This window comes from Aplysia californica, unplaced genomic scaffold (assembly GCF_000002075.1).
Source record: "Aplysia californica isolate F4 #8 unplaced genomic scaffold, AplCal3.0 scaffold00278, whole genome shotgun sequence".
In the NCBI taxonomy this organism is placed as follows: Eukaryota; Metazoa; Mollusca; class Gastropoda; order Aplysiida; family Aplysiidae; genus Aplysia; species Aplysia californica.
In genome coordinates, this window is record NW_004797548.1 from 268,085 (window position 1) to 285,772 (window position 17,688).

General features: G+C 43.6%; 1 protein-coding gene across 2 annotated transcripts in view; it reads right to left on the reverse strand.

Annotated features, from left to right (window-relative positions):
• Positions 1-6,251: 6,251 nt before the first annotated feature.
• LOC101854262 (serine/arginine repetitive matrix protein 1) overlaps positions 6,252-17,688 on the reverse strand; it is a 149,298-nt gene continuing 137,861 nt past the window's right edge. For both annotated transcript variants that reach the window (XM_005101304.3, XM_005101303.3), the window contains exon 13: positions 6,252-7,698. In XM_005101304.3, coding sequence (XP_005101361.1) covers positions 7,093-7,698 — 606 coding nt within the window. In that variant the 3' untranslated portion in view covers positions 6,252-7,092. The remainder of the gene's footprint in view (positions 7,699-17,688) is intronic.

Below are 17,688 nucleotides of genomic sequence, written 5' to 3' on the forward strand. Positions count from 1 at the left end.
GGGGCTTATGGGATATAAGGGATCACACGCTTACCTCACCAGCAGCTGAAAATTAATTTTGTTACCTATTGGTCAACAGTGGGAGGGGCCTACGCAACATGATCGGTTGGAGGGACTACCTAACAACAACAACAGGTGATTAGATTATGACGGCTCGCCGACAACGCCAGGGGCCAGTGCACAATTTTTGACAAAACGTTATGGAGTCACTCAGGTGGCCGTCTTAGACACGTGTATTTGCTTCGTGTGATAGGGGTTGTGTGTTAAAATATGGTGGCCGCGGCGGACAGGTGCCCGTTTTACACAGTTTAATTATATAGGAAAAACGCAAGGGGGGAAATGGAAAGTGGCCGTTTGTACAGGTGGCCGTCAGGACAGCTTTGACTGTAGTCTACCAAAATTAAAACCAGCTAATAGTTGGATGAAGTCCAAATCTGGCTTCAGCCGTGGCTGTCTGCCTTCAGAACGGGCCGTCTGCGGTACCTAGTAAAATCGCAGCCAGCCTCCCTTTCTCGTCTCTCTCCGACTCTCTTTGTATTTTTTTGTCTGTGTGTAGCTTTGCCCTAGGCTAGATTCTATGTCCATGCCCGCGGCTGTGTGCATCTCTCTGCCTTCCTCTCCGCGCGTGTGTGTCCATCAATTGCGTTCTTTGTGTTTCACTTAACACACTCACTGCAGCGGTGTAGACTGTGTTCGAACTTTGGTGGGTCATCATGAGAAAGTATTGACTGTCTAGTAAATTAAGCGTGCCCGAAGCCGAAGTTACCGTGCTTAAAGTGTAGTATAGCAAAAATTCGGTAAGAGCCGTTTCGCGTGCTTGAGTCCGAAACGTGCTTTAAAGCCGGTGTAATAAGCCAAAAATACTCTTTGCAATAAACACTACCTTAAGTCATTTTGGCAACGCTGAAAGCACTATCAGTAGTGTTTATAGCACAGACCTTCAAGCCAAAAACACTATTTCCGGCTACGCCAAAGACACTATCCTTGAGCCAAAATCACTCTATGCTCTATGCAAGAAACACTACCATTACCATAGTATAAGTCATATTGGCAACGCTGAAAGCACCAATAGTAGTACCGTTTATAGCACAGACCTTCACGCTAAATAAACTACTGTCCCGCAAAAAAACACTACCATCAGATGTACGTAAAGTACATTCACTACCATCACGCAAAATCCACTATCGTTTCAATGAGTTCACTCTCTTTCAAGCAAAAAGTACTGTTCAAGTAGATCTATGCTAAAAAAAAACAAGATATATCCCGATCAATGATCACGCTAAATAAACTACTGTCCATAAAAAAACACTACATCTAGATCTAGATCTAGATCAACCACCAGATGTACGTATATATTATTCTTAGCCTCAGGCAATATATTATACAATCACACAAACCTCACTACTTTCGGCTTCTCACGCCGAATTCACTTCTATAGAGACTTCAAAAACCACTCATATTATTAAAAGGATCGTATTGTGAGTAATTTGCAATCATCTATTTTGTGGATGAATCTTGCAGTTGCCATGGTAACGGTGGCCATAAAGGAAAATGAACCATTTTTGACATGTTTTTTTTATCTCAAAAAGTCAACACATCACAAGCTTTTTCATATATAAGACTTACAAACATCAATAACTTTAGGTAGAAATAAGATTCAAAAAGCATTTGATATCTTGCTTAGCCTTATTTGGACCACATCTCATTTAGATTTAAATCCATTCTTAAACTTCTGACTTAAGCAAAAAATGTACAGAAAAATATGATTTCGAGGAAAATGCAATTTTAATTCAAAATTTGTTCTCAGAAGTAGTAAATCCTTACCTTTCAAAAGCATTTTAGAAGAAATTATTCTATTTGAGGCATAATACTTGGGACAATGACACAATAGTGGCTAAACTAAGGATAAAACAAAAATTTGAAGCTAAACCCTCATTTCAGGTGCCATCTCTTAGTTATAATAGCCCAAGATCTACTGGTCTTAAAAATACTGGGATAGTGTTTTGAGTATAATGTCTAAACCACGAAAACAACCGCAGTAGTGTTTATTGACGAAGAATGATGACAGTGTTTTTGGCGTGGGTAGTCAATCTGGCGTGTAAGCGGTAGTGTATTTAGCATAGAGATAGTGTTCTTAGCGTACGCCAAAGTCACTACGGTAGTGTTTACAGCATGTGCAAAAATCACTATGGCGGTAGTGGTTATGGCATGAAAGTTTACGCCAAAACCCCTACGGTAGTCTTTATTGCACGGTAGTGTTCTGAGCGTGTTACACCTGCACCGACTGTACTTGAGTGTTCAGCTCCAATGCATGATGAAGAAACTGATGTTAAGCTAACAAACAGATTTAGTTCTAGAAATCAAAGCGACAACCCACTCACTATGCCCTTGACTATCTTCAACCTGCTATAGCTTAATTATGCAAGCCCACTTTTTAGCCCCACAAGCCACCCTTGCTTATCTTGTAATTTATTTTGTATGAAAGGAAAACAAACAACAACCAAAAAACCAACATACCATTGTTTATTTTGAAGAGCAATACGCCTTTAGCAACTTACAGTAAACATATATATATATATTTAAATGAAAGGTCAGTATAACATGCACACAGCAAAAAAAAAACAAAAAACGCATATACTGAGGAGATATTCAAACCCCGAATTTTTTTAAATGATACATTCCTTGTCACACACATAGTGTTCATAGCAAAGAATTCGTCGAAAACAAAAATGTCAGCAAGGGAAGATATCGCTCTCCTCTGCAACTTCACCAAAACCCAACTTTGAAGAACGCTGACAAGCTGTGGCAAAGTGTGTTCTCTGTATGAAGAGGAAATGCGCTGATACACGCACTGAATGTAGATCTAGGCGTATGTGCCTTCACACAACCACAGAATCTGGACACGCAACCGCCTTCAATTCAATGTTCAGCCCAATTTCTAGTTGTGTTTTTTTCAAACTAAGCCACCTGTGGGTTCGTTAGAAAGTAAATGACATAATTTCTTTCTTGTATTCGTTTCTCCTGCATCTTTGAACAACTGGTAACATTTAAGTCACATAAAATGGTTGCTCACATGCAGACTGATTGGACTGAGGACATGTGGTAGTTGCACTCGGAGCGAAAAAGGCAACTATCACTATCCCTCTGTCTGAAGTCTTCATTTGTCTGCCATCTTTGATGCAGGCACTGTCAGGCTCACTTTTGAATGAGGTGACTTGACTGCTACGAAAGAAATATCCCTTTGACAAGTCTAAGGGGTAATATGCAACCATCTCAATGGTGGTTTCAGTACGCCAATTTATTCTAAACCCCTGAAATCTCACTCCCTTTCGGGCTTAGGCATGTGAATATGATTTTTATACATGATGTACTGAATTTGGGTTGTACAATCTGAATCTGTTGTCAGATTTTTCTTCATGAGGTCAGGATTTTTAATATGATATACCACAATTTAGATTTTAAACATAAACCTCTAAAATCTCACTAGCATTTTTATAAGTATCAAGAATACAATTTTATTCCGTTAAGGACAGTTCATATTATGAAACATCTTTAAAAACATTCATGTGAAAAGTTCAGAACGAAACAAAGACATAGGCCACTTAAAGAGGTTTTTCTGTACCGATGGAGTCTTCCACATCGCTCACCTGAGACAGTTCCTAGGTCTGCCAGAAAGATACTAGGGCGACTGTGAAGGGAATTTTCAGAGACATTCTTGCTACGAGTAATTCAAAGGCTTTCAGTTCTTACACCTAGGCCTTCTGGTTTTCACTCTTGTGACACACAAGAAAGTTTTGACACAGATCGGTAAAAGTAAAAGGCTAACCATGCCTTTTTCTCATGTGAAACGATCATATGCTCTAAAATGAGTCATCACACATGAGATTTTTAAATGTCAGGTCCAACTAAATTTAAAATGCCCTCTTTCATTTTAATTGGTACCGCCTAACCTCTGATGCTTGGGAATTGCTTTTTTCAGTCCAGATAATGTACCAGCACACCAGAAAAACACTTAACACACTGAGGGAGGACACTTTAACCCAAGAATTAATTCAGGAAAAAAACCCAAACAAACTGTGAAAACAACTTTCATTAGTCTAGCATCTGCGTTTGTCGCGGCCGCGATTTTTGGCATTTTTTGGTCAGCGAATCGCTGCCGCGATTTTTGCATTTTACACACACAAAAAAAGACGAAACAACAAAGCTACTTCCTAACATATTAGACATGTATTTTGATGAGTTTTAAGATGTCCATGTGTATCTATTTTAATGTGAAGAATATAAGTACATTACATTACATACTATTTAAATTTATATTGCTGTTTGTCTTTTATTTTTCCCTCTTTGTTGTGTTTTAATTTAAATTTTTCAAAAAATTGTTCTGATGCTTTGTATTTCTTTTTTGTGTGTGTTTATACAACGTAATTTAATTACTTTGATGCTGTTCCTACCCTTTCAAAAATACAATGTGTTATGTCAGAGTGTGTCTCCACCAAATCCGAATACTGTACTGACACGCCCCAATTGTTTGTGATTCCACAATTTACCTGTAATATCCTGCAGGCCTACTTTTTCTTGAATCACACGTTTAGGGTTAAAACAGCCAATCTTCGGATAGGTGGACACGCGCCTACCGTGTTAATTGTTAATTGTTGTGGTTATGTCATGTATCCATGCTGTTCTAATTTGGATTTTATTCTGTTGTGAAACCTTTATTTTTCACCTTTGGGCGACTACAAATGATATTTTGGGTACTCAAAACAGAGCACAAGAAATTTTGATGCTTTAGATTGTTACATCTATCAACATACTGCTATATATACGTCGTCACAGTGAGTTGAAAGCTTGAAAATTAATGGCAACTTTTTTCATTTTTTGTGGCAACTTTTGGACAAAAAAATGGCAACAAGCGCAGATGCTAGATTAGTTTGAATAAATGATCATCAAACAATTACCTCCCTTTGAAGTTTTATAGCCCCTTTATTATAGAATAAAAAAGTGACATTATGCAAATAAGTAGCCTAATCTCCACCTAAGATCCCGGTGCTTGGGAGCAAGGACAATGCGGAATTTTAGCCGACAGGCCAAGGGAAGAATCTACAACTATGGTGACCCATATTAAGGCACACAACCGGTAAAATGGTCTCCATCCACTCTAAAATGAACTGGCGTGACCCCTGGGTGGGTTTATGACATATTCTGGTGAGCAAAGAGTGGTTTAAGTTTAGTAAGAGTTTTACGGCACTTGCAACACAACAACGTCATATAAGTGCCAAAGATTAGAGGTGTTACTTAGTAGTTGCAAGAGAGAATCAAACATAAAAAAGAAGGGGGAGAGATAAAGACGATAGATGTTTGATAGAATAGGAAAGAAGAAGCAAACATTACGCACAATAACGTTGTGACCAGACCATTTAAATTTTAGTCTATCTCGCAAATTTACAGCAGCAATTGTCAGGGAAGAGTTCAGAGTTCAATGTGATTCCGCCTGGAGTGAACATGTAGGCCCTATCCACACAGCGAGTGATGTTAGTTTAGGCGGAGAGCTCAGATGCGAGTAAGCGGCATGTTTGGGGTAAACAAACACATTGGTCAGTTCATACCTCGGAATGATCCCATCAGGGGCTAACATTGTTCCGTTTCATCGAGTCTTACTTTTACATGATCACATTCACGAGAGAGGCTGATCTTTGACGCGACGTGAAGTTCAATTACCTCATCTTTTCACTCTTAGTTGATTGGCTGTGTCCGTCAGCGCTTTTGTTCTGTAAATTATGATCTGAAATGCAGGATCTTAGCCAAATTACATAGATCTTCATAGTCATTTTTTTTTTTGGGGGGGGGGGTGTGTAAGTGTTTTACGGTCTTCTTCGGAACTGTATAAGCTTCATAGTCAGAGTAAATCAGAGTGGGATCTTAGGGGTGACTTTTGTAGAGTTAGAACTCTGTTTTCTTAAAGGCGGAAACCACTGTATAACACACTTGGTTAATTATCTAAAAATAAGAAGCTATTTCCTTTGTTTACAACAGAATGTTTGTTATTTATTAGAGCTGTACCCCGGTAGCAAACCCGCTCGTGCTCGTAAGCCCATAGTCCAAGTCACAAGCCTCAAATCACGAGGTCAAAACATCAAATCAAATCACGAGCATGATAAGTTGAGTCTGGCACAAACTGTAACCTCCATGGTCTAGCCTAAGCTTCAAGTCCACACCAACTAGCAATCCGCGAAGCCACTCATGTCAGACCCCCCCCCCCCCCCCACCCTGCTTGCAATCCACTTACGTCAGAAAGAGAGAGAGGGGGAGAGAGATACCCCACTCAGTGTCACTGCGCGGCGGGACCTAGAGCTGGAGTTTGCTCAATTAATCGAAGGTTTGCGAGCAGTGAACGGCCGTCAAGTCTCAAATCCCGCTCACAGCACAGCAAGACGTTTGGACTCGAGTCCTATATTTGATTTGCCTGCTCGCAACCTGGCAAGACTGCGAGTCCCAACACACCGGAAGTTCCCCCTGGTAGCGAGTCGGAGGCAAAGCAAAGCACAAGCCTACTCGCAAGCCTCTGGCACAAGCCGTCCGCTGCTTGCAAGCCTTTGATTAATTGAGCAGACTCCAGCTCTATAAATTCATACCACCCATGAAAATATCACGAAAATCTGTGAGTTCTGCAAAAACCTGCCCTGACAGACGAAAACTAACAACATATATATTTGGATTGAGCACATCAGTTTCGAAAAGAATTGACGTATTTTGCTGCTAAGCCTTTGTTATCATAGACAAGTGTAAATCAATAGAGGGAAAAAACTATCTCTCACTAAGCCCTCATACTTTCCAAAGCCTGCAAGTGCAAGCCTATAACAATTCTTTAAAAAAACCCAAAACAACAACAAACAAACAACACATCCCCCCCCCCCAAACAACAAACATACACATGCAAAAAGGACAGGCCTTCTATTGTTTGAACCTGTCAGACCTACATGAACTGACACCCAGCCTTGACAACATCAATTCCGTAAAATATACCAGACCTTTGAAAATATAAGCACTGCCCCGATAACAGAAGTCTCTTCCAGCATTCAGAACAGAAGTAAAAAACTACAATTCTAGAGGTTCATTGACAACCTGTGGGGCCATTTCCATGTGCTGAGACATAGCATGGAGACTCTCTGGTGCCTCTATGCCAGCTGGTACATCAGGAGCTATCACTTTTGCCACAACTTTGTCCTGCGTAGTAATTTCAACTGGAGATGCTTTCCCTCCGGAGCCCTCCTTTTCTCCAGTTTGTCCATCATTCTGATTGCACTGAAAACTATTTACAGTTTGATTTATGACTGACACAGACAATTGCTGAGAAAAATTTGGTAGGCTGGAGCAGCTTTCAGAGGTAATACCATCAGAGCACTTTGATGCAGCATTAGGTTTTGTCAGAGGAGCACTTTTATCAAGGAGGCTGTATCCTGAATTCAATGGCACAGACGGTGAAGGCGTTGAGCTCTGGGTTTGGGTGACAAGGTGAGTCTCTTGCTTGAGCTTGTCTACAGATGTACCTGGTGAGGCAATTGAGCTCAGATCTGTCTGAGCTTTTGGACTATCCTTGGACCCACCGATTCGCGGGGGAGTGATCTCTTTTTTAATGTTACAGTTCTTGTCTGGGGTGCTTCTCTGATCTGACTTTTCTTTTTGCTTCTGACGTCTCATCTCCTAAAAGGCAAACAAAAAAATATTATAAAAACACAGTCACTTCCTTAAAATCAAGCTTCCATCCATGCAACAAGCAACAGGTTAATTTTGACAAAGGAAAATTGTCGCAACAACTTAGCTCACAGTCACATCATACAACAAAGACAAGTTTTGACAACTGGATGTTCAGTTTGGTAAACGTCTTGTTTGTTTTAGTAAGGTTTTACGCCGCTCGCAACTGCATAAGGTCATATGAGTAATATGAGCGCCAAGAGGTGGATGTCAACACAGAAGTCCAAACGGGGAATCAGGCTTACTCTGCTCACCTCTCTAGCCTCAATAGCACAAAGTCTGCTTCTACTATCAAGGCACCCTGGAATAGCAGTTCACAAAAGAGTGACAAACACACAAAACAAGTAGAGGAAAAAAGACGATAGTAAGGATGAGGAAAGAAAAAGCAGCAGTTCCCCCTATGTTGTTCCAGCATAGTATGAGCATGACATTAATAAATCAGACCATTTACAATTCAACTGTACAAAAGAACATGTTAACCTCCCTTTGAAATTGGCCTAAAGACACCTCAGTCACTGGCACTTCCGGGGGGGGGGGGGGGGGGGGGGGGGAGATTTGGTTGTTTTCATGACAGTGAACAGTACGGCTTGGTTTGATTTCATGGTAAGGTTAATCTTTTTATGGAAAAATTTATCTTAAAACAAAACCCCAGCTATATATTTTTAAAACTTTGCGGCCACTTGGCGCAATAATGCCCTGGTGAAAATGATCCGCTCTGCATTCTGGTCACCTGGAACATTTTTGTTCTCCTGACTGGGTGACCAGATTGGGTATTTTCTACTGCTGGCTGTGCGACTGCAAAGTGTTAAACCCAAAACTGTTTACACTTTTGAATAAAGGCCAATGGCCTTTGTAAAAATTGAGAACTGTGTTGGATCAACGATGAAAAACAAATTCTTTGGATTTGTGCATTTAAAATATTTCCTTCCGGTCTCTCCAAAGTATGGAATTCTATAAGTAGGCCTATGTGCCTATAAGTCAAGGAGGTATGCCCAATACATAATCTAGTAATAGCAGCTTCATCTCTTCTGGAGAGGCCCAAACGTTTTCATGGGCCCAATGTTTGGCATAATATTTTGGAGTCACTGTTCCCATTCATTAAGGAGAAACAAATGTCCAGACTAGGTTATTCAAGAGGCGGGACCTCCGAGTTTAACGTCCATCTCCGAAAGGACCGGGCCAAATGGGAATTTCGTGTAAAGTGTCTTTCCCAAGGACACAATGTAGCCTCAGCTCAAGGCTCAAATCCCCGAACCTGCAACCTCGTGATTACAAGTCCGGTAGTGTAACCACTAGGCTACCGATGCCACTTGGCTGAGGGTTAATTTATTGACTGTTGGCTTGACACTTGCAAAAACGAAAGAAACCGAGGGGATGCGTCGCAAGTATTTGATCCCGAGTGTACATCACTACACAACACTGCAACTGATTGTCTTTTGTCTTAAGGGGAGGCGTAGACTCCAAGGAAAATTTCCTGAAAGAATGACTTTTAGTAGTAGTACAGGGTTTTACGGCGCTCGCAACTGCATAAGGTCATATGGGCGCGCGAAACACAAGTTGTTTGCATTCGAAATAGTTCACTGCACGGTTGGTTATCTTTTGGACTTTAAAATGCTTAAATGTTAAAATTCGGTGTAAATATATTTGCTATTTAAAACAACTCTTAAATAACAAACATTTTTAATAGTACGATTTCACTTTATAATTTGCCATAAAGGCCAATGGCCTTCGTAAAATTCAAAATTCTACTGGGACCAACGACGGAAAAAATGTCTTGCAATTTCTTGCATTTATAATATTTCCTTCGGATCTCTCCAAAGTCTAGACATTCGGTTAAGATGTGTCTAATGGTAAAATCTGTGTTGCATCCGACACAGAACGGTTTCTCATCTCCCTGTAGGAGGTATTTGTGGGTCAGGGCCGGGTGTCCGATGCACAATCGAGTAAAAATGACTTTGTCTCTTCTGGAGAGGTCCGAAGGATTTCGCTGTTTCAGTTTGGGTTTTATAACAAACAGTTTATTGTTTTTCTGTTTTTCCCAGTGGCTCTCCCACAGACTGGAGTTGTACTTTTTGAATTTATTTCGAAAGTCAGTCTGTGGGAGAGTGTTTGTCGTTGATCCCAGCAGAAGGGTTGAAGCTTTCTTCGCCAGGTCGTCTATCTGCTCGTTTTCTCGGATGCCCACATGGCAAGGTATCCATGCGAACATGATGTTTTTTCCTGTCTCGGATAGTGTGTGAATTTTCTGTTGTAGCGTCAGAAAGGTTTAGGAAAGATTTGTTTGGAGAATCTCCTACGGAGTCCAGTGCCATGTCAATGGCAGTGGCCTCCGCAGAGAAAATGGAGACTTCGGGATGGAGTCTCCTCTGGTGTGTACTGTTGGGAGATAGGGCTGTGGCGCCCACTTCATAGTCTTCTTTGGAACCATCCATGAAGATGAGCTCCGCACCGGGGTATTTATCTATTATTTTTTTGAATTCTGCTTTAAAAGTTTTGGAGTTTGTGCTTTCTTTGTTGTGTGTGGTCAGCTGAAAGTCGACTTTTGCCTTGGTGAGGTGCCACGGAGGGAGGTCGGGGAAAAGAAATTGTTGGATGTCTTGTTTGGAAAAGTGTAAGTTTTTGAGGTCCTCAAGGATTCTGAGGCCGAAGGGTTTGACGAGTTTTTCGTTGTTTTGGAATTTGTTTATGGTTTCTGGGTTTGTTTTAAAAATGCAGTTGGGCGCTGAATTTTCCGGTGTTGAGCTCTGTTTAATTGCGAATTGTAGTAAGAGTTGTGTGCGTCTGAGTGAGAGTGGTGGTATGTTTGCCTCGACCTGGAGGCTCTCCACCGGAGAAGTACGGAAAGCCCCCAGAGCGAGGCGGAGTCCTTAGTTTTGTACTGGGTCTAGCATTTTTAAGATGTGTGATTTTGCTGATCTGTAGACTTGACAGCCGTAGTCAAGCCTGGACCGGACAAGGGAGATGTACAAGTGGAGAAAGTGTTTTGAGTCCCCGCCCCACTCCGGATGCGATAGAACTTTCAAAGCGTTAAGCGCTTTCTGGCACCTCACACGAAGGTCTTTGATGAGTGGTAGGAATGTGAGTTTTTTGTTGAAAATAACGTAGAGGAAACGAGCTTGGTCCTGGACGGGAATCCTTTCCCAGTATAGTGTCAAATCCGGCTGCAGCACACGTCTGCCTGATCGGCAGAAGTGTACTGCAACCGTCTTTGACGGGGAGAACTTGAAACCGTTATTGTTTGCCCACTTTTCGAGTTTGTGCAGCTGCGTTTGCAGCTGCCTTTCCATAAATCTCAAATGGGGATTTTTCGAACGGCAGCATATCAAAAAGTCGTCAACGTATAACGAGCTGCCTATGGAGGGTTTTTACGATGGAATTTATTTTACTTTCGAATAGGAAAGGAGAAAGGATGCTCCCCTGGGGGACTCCTTCCTCCTGTTGGTACTTCCAGGTTGTGTCGAAGGCTCTTTCTAGGAAAAAAAAAGATGGCGATCATGTGGCCTCTTTCAGCGAACGTCTCGCGTATAAAGGTCTCCAGGCGGACCAGGTGATCTAGAGTGGATCGGGTTTTCCTGAATCCGCACTGGAGACCGCTCAGCAAGCCCGTCGTTTCCAGAAACCACATGAGTCGCCTGTGGATCATTTTTTCAATGAGTTTGCAGAGACAGCCCGTTAGTGCTATTGGTCTGTAATTGGATGGGTGTGTGTGGTCCTTGTTTGGTTTGGGTATTGGAATGACAGAGGCCACATGTCGTTGTATATGTATAGTACGAGTGTGAGTGTTTCTGAGGGTAAGTGGGTAAGTGTCTAATGATCTGGTTGTGAATGTCATCCGGTCCCGGGGCTGTATTGCCCAGGTCCGAGATGCACGATGTTAGTTCGTCTATTGTGAAGTCTGCATTGTAGGTTTCAGTGTTGTTTGAGTGGAAGTTTAGGTGTTGTTTCTCTCTGTTAGTTTTGATGTTTTGAAAGGTGGTGTTGTAGTTTGCTTGGGATGAGTTTTTGGCGAGAGATGTAGCTATTGTGTTTGCGATGTCTACTTGCGTTTCAGCTGTGGTTCCATCCGGCCTATGGACGTGCCGAATGGTGTCTGTGCGTCTACCTAAGAATTTTTTAGCAATTTTTAAAACTTGGTTGAGTGGTGTCTGGCTGTTGATTTTGGAGATGCATTTTTTGAATGATTGTCTTTTACTCTCCCTGAGGCATCTATGTGCCACAGCTCGAGCCTTTAAATAGTTTATCTTGATTTCTGTGGTGGTGTTGTTGACCGCTTTTCGATATGCTGCCTTCTTTTTCTTTACTGCATCCTCACATTCCCAAGAGAACCAGATCTTGTTCCTCCGGGGTTTTGTTTTTGTTTTTGGTATGTGTTCGTGGTATATTAAAAGCTTTTCGTGGAATTTATTGTAGTTGAGGTCGAAATTGGGATTAAGAATCTGGGAACATTGATTGGCAAACCCGTCCCAGTTTGCTTTTTTGAAGTTGAAGCGTTCTGGGATCGGGTCGTTTTGGAGGCTATTGTTTTTTAGGAGAATTGGGAAATGGTCCGTACTGTCATCCAGCACAGACCACTCAAGATCTGGGACTAGGTCAGGGGTACAAAAGCTGAGGTCAAGGGATGAAGTGCCATTAGTGGCTCTGTTTCTGTAAGTTGGGGATCTATCATTTAAGAGACAGATGTTATTTTGAAATAAAAAGTTTTCTATTATTTTTCCTTTCTGGTCTGTAGGTTTGTCTCCCCAAAGGGGGCTGTGGGCATTGGAATCACCTAACAAAATAAAGGGTTTTGGGAGCTGAGCCTTTAAGTCATTTAGTTGGGTTATTTTGAGGGGGTAATTTGGTGGGATATAAACTGAGCAGATCGTGATTGGTCTGTGCAGGGTGACCCGTACGGCAATAGCCTGGAGGGTCGTCTTAAGATGTACTTGTCTATGGAGTGTGTTGTTGTCGGTGTCGATGGTGGTACCACCGGAAGCAATCTGGTTCTCCGTGTGAATGTGATGGTACGCAGTAAATCCTCTTCAGTCTATGGTTGAAGCCGGGGCAAATTTTGTTTCTTGAATACAGGCCACCCGTGGGCACAGTGTGGCCTGTAAATGTTGCAAACCTGCAATGCAAGGTCGGATTCCGCCGGCATTCCATTGCAGGACCGCCATTATGATTTTTTAGTTTTTATTTTGGAGCTCAAAGGCCCCGGCTTCGAAGAAACACTCTGACTCCTCCTTGCGGGGGAGGCAGAGTGTTTTCTAGGTTGCCGTCCTGGATTGGACGGCGGTCTAGTGGGGGATTTGGAGGAGTGACAGACTCCGCCCTTCCCGGGGTCAGGCCGGGGAGGGGGGTCGGAGCTGTCTTCCTCCATTGGTTGGTGGTGGGGTAGGGGGGTGTCTGCTGGAGAGGGAGGGGGAGGTGGAGCAGACGGAGGGAGCTGGGAAGAGGGGGAAGGGTGCACCTCACGCTCCATCAGAGGGATGAGGCGTGAGGTGGAAGAAGAAGAAGAAGAAGAGGAAGAAGAAGAGGAAGTGATAGAGGAGGGGGGAAGGGGAGGGGGAGGAGAGAGGGCGGAGGGAGAATCCACCCTGTCCTCCCCTAGAACCTCAAAGCGGTTTGTCAGAGGTATCTCGGTGGAAGGAAGAACCTTTTTAGTTTTAGTCACAGAGACATGCCTGTTGACCGTGGGCTTTGGGAGGTCAGCAGTAGAAGGACTTGCCGACCTCGTGGCTTCCCGTGCTACCTTTGCGTATGACCGGCCAGGGACCGGGGTCACATCTGGCGGGGAGGTAGCTTTGCGGGCCTCCTAAAACGAACAGCCATTTCGTACTTTATACTCCTGGATTGCGCGTTCTTGGATCTAAGTCGGGCAATCCTTACTAAAGGCTGTGTGCTGGCCGTGGCAATTGGGGCAACAAGGACTAGCCTTGCATTCCTTCTCAGGATGCCCGGTCTTGCCACAACGAGGACACACGGCTGCGTGTCGGCATCTCGACTATGTCCGAACTTCTGACACTTGAAACAGCGCAGAGGGTTCGGTACATAGGGTCGCACGTCTAAGACCAAGTACGATGCCCGAACGGTGGCTGGAGGGCGACACGAATCAAAGGTCAGGATGACCGTGTTGGTTTCGAGGGTGGTCTCCCCCCGTCGGAGAGTAATCCGGCGGGCGTCAATCAAACCTTCGCAGTTTGCCACAATTTCCTCCATGCTGCAGCTTCGGTATTTCATGGCTGCGAACGACGCCCTTCGAGCAGTTCAACTTCTGGTATCGTTCAGAACCTGTCTTAGTGCATCTCCCGTCTTGAACAGATTCACATCAGTGATCTTCTTCTGTGCGTCTTCTTTGCAGCTGATGGCCACGTACGGCTGCTTCGGAAGCTCCCTGGGAGAAGGGAGAAAAGAGGCAGACGTAAAGGTCCTTTTTCCATATTTGAAGTTTTTGCTCGGCTCGGCGGCCGCACCCGCTTCCGCGAGCCGAGACTTTTTGACGTTGGGAGCTGGGGAAGGGTCTTTTTGAGTTTTAGAATCCATGAAAGTGTTCTATTTGATTCAACTCCGGGGCTCCCCGCCCACCATGGAGCCCAACAAGGGGACACATTGCTCGGATGACCAGAGCTGTGCCAGGGCTGCCCCGGAGCTGTACTCTCAATGAGAAAGTACAAGACCCTCCCGTCAAGATTGACCCAGGGCTTGATGGGGTTTCAGCTCTCAACCGATTGAGTGGCATGGGCCGTGCCACCCTCCCGTCTAAGAGGAAAACCTGGGCCAAAGAGGTGTGTTGGCGAGGTACAGTCCATGGACTGATCTCACCTCAACCGCCAGGTACCCGGTTTCCCTCCGCACGGGTCGCACCTCACGGTCAACGAGGCGCCCACTCTTTGGGATGGGTGACCTCTCGTTTTGCTGCACATGAGGTCAGCAGTGGTAGGAAAGATAGAAGAAGAAAGAAAGAAGGAAGGAGAAGAGGAAGATACACCAAAGTAAGTGTTGCACACGGATCCCAGAGGGCTGGGGTCCGTGTGTGACACTTCGCCTTTGAGGGGGTTGCACCTTCTGCAGACGAAGCAGTGGGTTTATTTATATCCCCCCGACCCACTGGGGGTTGCTGAAAGCTGTGTGCTGGCCGTGGCAATTGGGGCAGCAAGGACTAGCCTTGCATTCCTTCTCAGGATGCCCGGTCTTGCCACAACAAGGACACACGGCTGCGTGACGGCACCGTGACTGGCTATGGCCGAACTTCTGACACTTGAAACAGCGCAGAGGGTTCGGCACATAGGGTCGTACGTCGAGTACCAAGTAAGATGCCCGAACGGTGGCTGGAGGGCGACACGATTCGAAAGTGAGGACAATCGTGTTCGTTTCAATAGTAGTCTCCCCCCGCCGAAGAGTAATCCGGCGGGCTTCGACCACTCCCTCACAGTGCTCCACAATCTCTTCCATGGAGCAGCCTTTCAGCTCATGGCTGCGGACCACGCCCTTCGAGCGGTTAAATTTCTGGTAGTGCTCGGACTTACATGGAATACCGCCGAAGGTCGTGGTATCCAGGAGTTTGGTCACTTCGTTCTCGGTTGCGCACTTGACAAGGAGTGCACCACAGGAAAGTTTCTGTACACATGTGGGAATGTATCCCAGAACTTTCCGTAGTGCATCTCCTGTCTTAAAGAGGTTGAGATCGGTAATTCTTCTCTGTGCGTCTTTTGTACTGGAGATGGCCACGTACGGTTGCCTCAGAAGCTCCTTGGGAGGAGGGAGGAAGGAGGCATCGGTAAAGGTCCTTTTACCATTTTTTAAACTTCTGCTCGGCTCGGCGGCCGCACCCGCTTCCGCGAGCCGAGACTTCTTCACGTTGGGAGCTGGGGAAGGGTCTTTAGGGTTTTTAGAATCCATGAGAGTTTTCTATTTGCTTCGACTCCGGGGCTCCCCGTCCGCCATGGAGCCCAACAAGAGGACACATTGCTCGGATGACCAGAGCTGTGCCAGGGCTACAAGTTACTAATATTTCCCAATGTTCTCACATAGATCCCCAGAATAGATTTTAAAGCACTTGTATGCCAAATTTGAAGCTTCTAGCTTCAGTAGTTTTTTGAAAACTCCTTTGGACCAAAGAGGTCACATATGTCCAAAAGCAGATTGAGAAAAACAGACAAAAAACAGGAATTTTTAAAATGGATTTTCAGTGCAATATTATGTACTTTTCAAATGCCCTTTTAGGTCATTATGGGTGTTTTTTCAACAGTTTTATCATTGTGACCTGATAAAACAGATGTCAAAGGATGTTTTTCCGCAAAAAACAAAAGTTCGATAGTTAGAAAAATGTTATCGACATTAGCTGGGATCGCTGACCTGGGTCTTCTCTTAAGTTTCAAACTTATCTGGTTTTTTTGGTGTTTTTTTATTTTATTCTCTCATTGGTCTGTCCTGCAGACAACACAAAGACGCAGGAACTTTTTAACACCTTCTCAAACCAATCGCGACAACAATGTTTCTTGTCATATCTCCTTTTTTAATAGGCAGCCAGTATTTTCACGACATGTCGTGGGAAAAAAATCGTATGCGCATTTTCACCATCTGTTGTGGAAAGAACAAGGCTATGTGTGTTTTCACGACCTGTTGTGGAAAGAACAAGGCTATGTGTGTTTTCACGACATGTCGAAGACATACCGGCTCTTACCACAGAGGTCTAACCCTAGGCCTATTTGCTAAAATACTCTTTTTTTTTCTTCAGTACATCTATATCTAGATTCCGATTTTGGACCTGTTCTAGTTCTACCAACATTCCGATTTAGGTGTCAAAACTACCGGATTTGCGATGGGTGCCGAGAGTGCTTCCAATTTTCCCTTGCGAAATCCGAAGCCTAGGCCTACATCCCAAAATTCTGTATTTGCTGCATCATCATCTATGTCGCAACGAGTGTTTTAAAAAAGACTTTGGAGAGAGAGAGAGAGAGAGAGAGAAGGGGGGGAGGCACTTGCCTTTCTAGCTTCTCGGATGATAGATCTGAATCTAGAATCTAAACCTCGGCAGTTAAATTGTAGGCCTACTTGCACGCACTCGACCATTGTCCCTCTGTGCGTCTTGGTCGTGAAAATAACGGCTACCAAAATAAAGATTTTTTTAATAAAGTGAAATTGTGCTCTGGTTTTGGTATTCGACAATCGAACGTATAAACAATTGTGGAAAATTAGAGCATTTAAAATTATATAGGCTTGGTGACAGTACCGTCAGGATATATATTCCCGGATTTGCGTAGCCTACTGCTAGGAATGCGATGACAAATGGAATAGAAAGGCCCATTCCACGTCGTGTAGGTTACATAGTTCTGAGCTCTACTTTCATTTCTCTTGAAGAAGAGTTTTTTTTACAAGTGCAAGAACATGTAAAAAAAAAAGCGCAGGTACAAATAGATCTATGTGACAATAGGCTTGAGTAGGCGTAGATTCTAGGTCTAGCCATCGCCAGCAATCGTTCACCGCTTAGCAAAAGAGAGTTCTGGGGATTAAATTCTAGTAAGGGGTAGGCCTAGATCTAACTAAGTAAGGAAGACTTAAGATCTAACCTAGAATGAAAATGTTAATCTGTATATGATTTCAACCCTCTAAATTGATGTTACAAATAAAATATACCACCAAAAAACTATAAAATCAAGACTTAGTGCAGTGTCTCTGCTCGTGCTGTCGTAGCTTCCATAATACTAATGTTTACAAAAATTAAGAACAGGATGAGCTTGAAGTGTTTCGACTCGTCTTTGATTGTTTTGTTCTTGGTGGTGACTGATTTTCGAGGAATTTTTGCTGAAAACATACTTTGTACTGCAGTACTTCCAAAATTCTTTCTCAAACTCACGATACGCTTTAAAAATTCACCCCACTTCGAAGGGATGGGATCCGCCGTTCTTATTGAGAGAGAGAGAGAGAGAGAGAGAGAGAGAGAGAGAGAGAGAGAGAGAG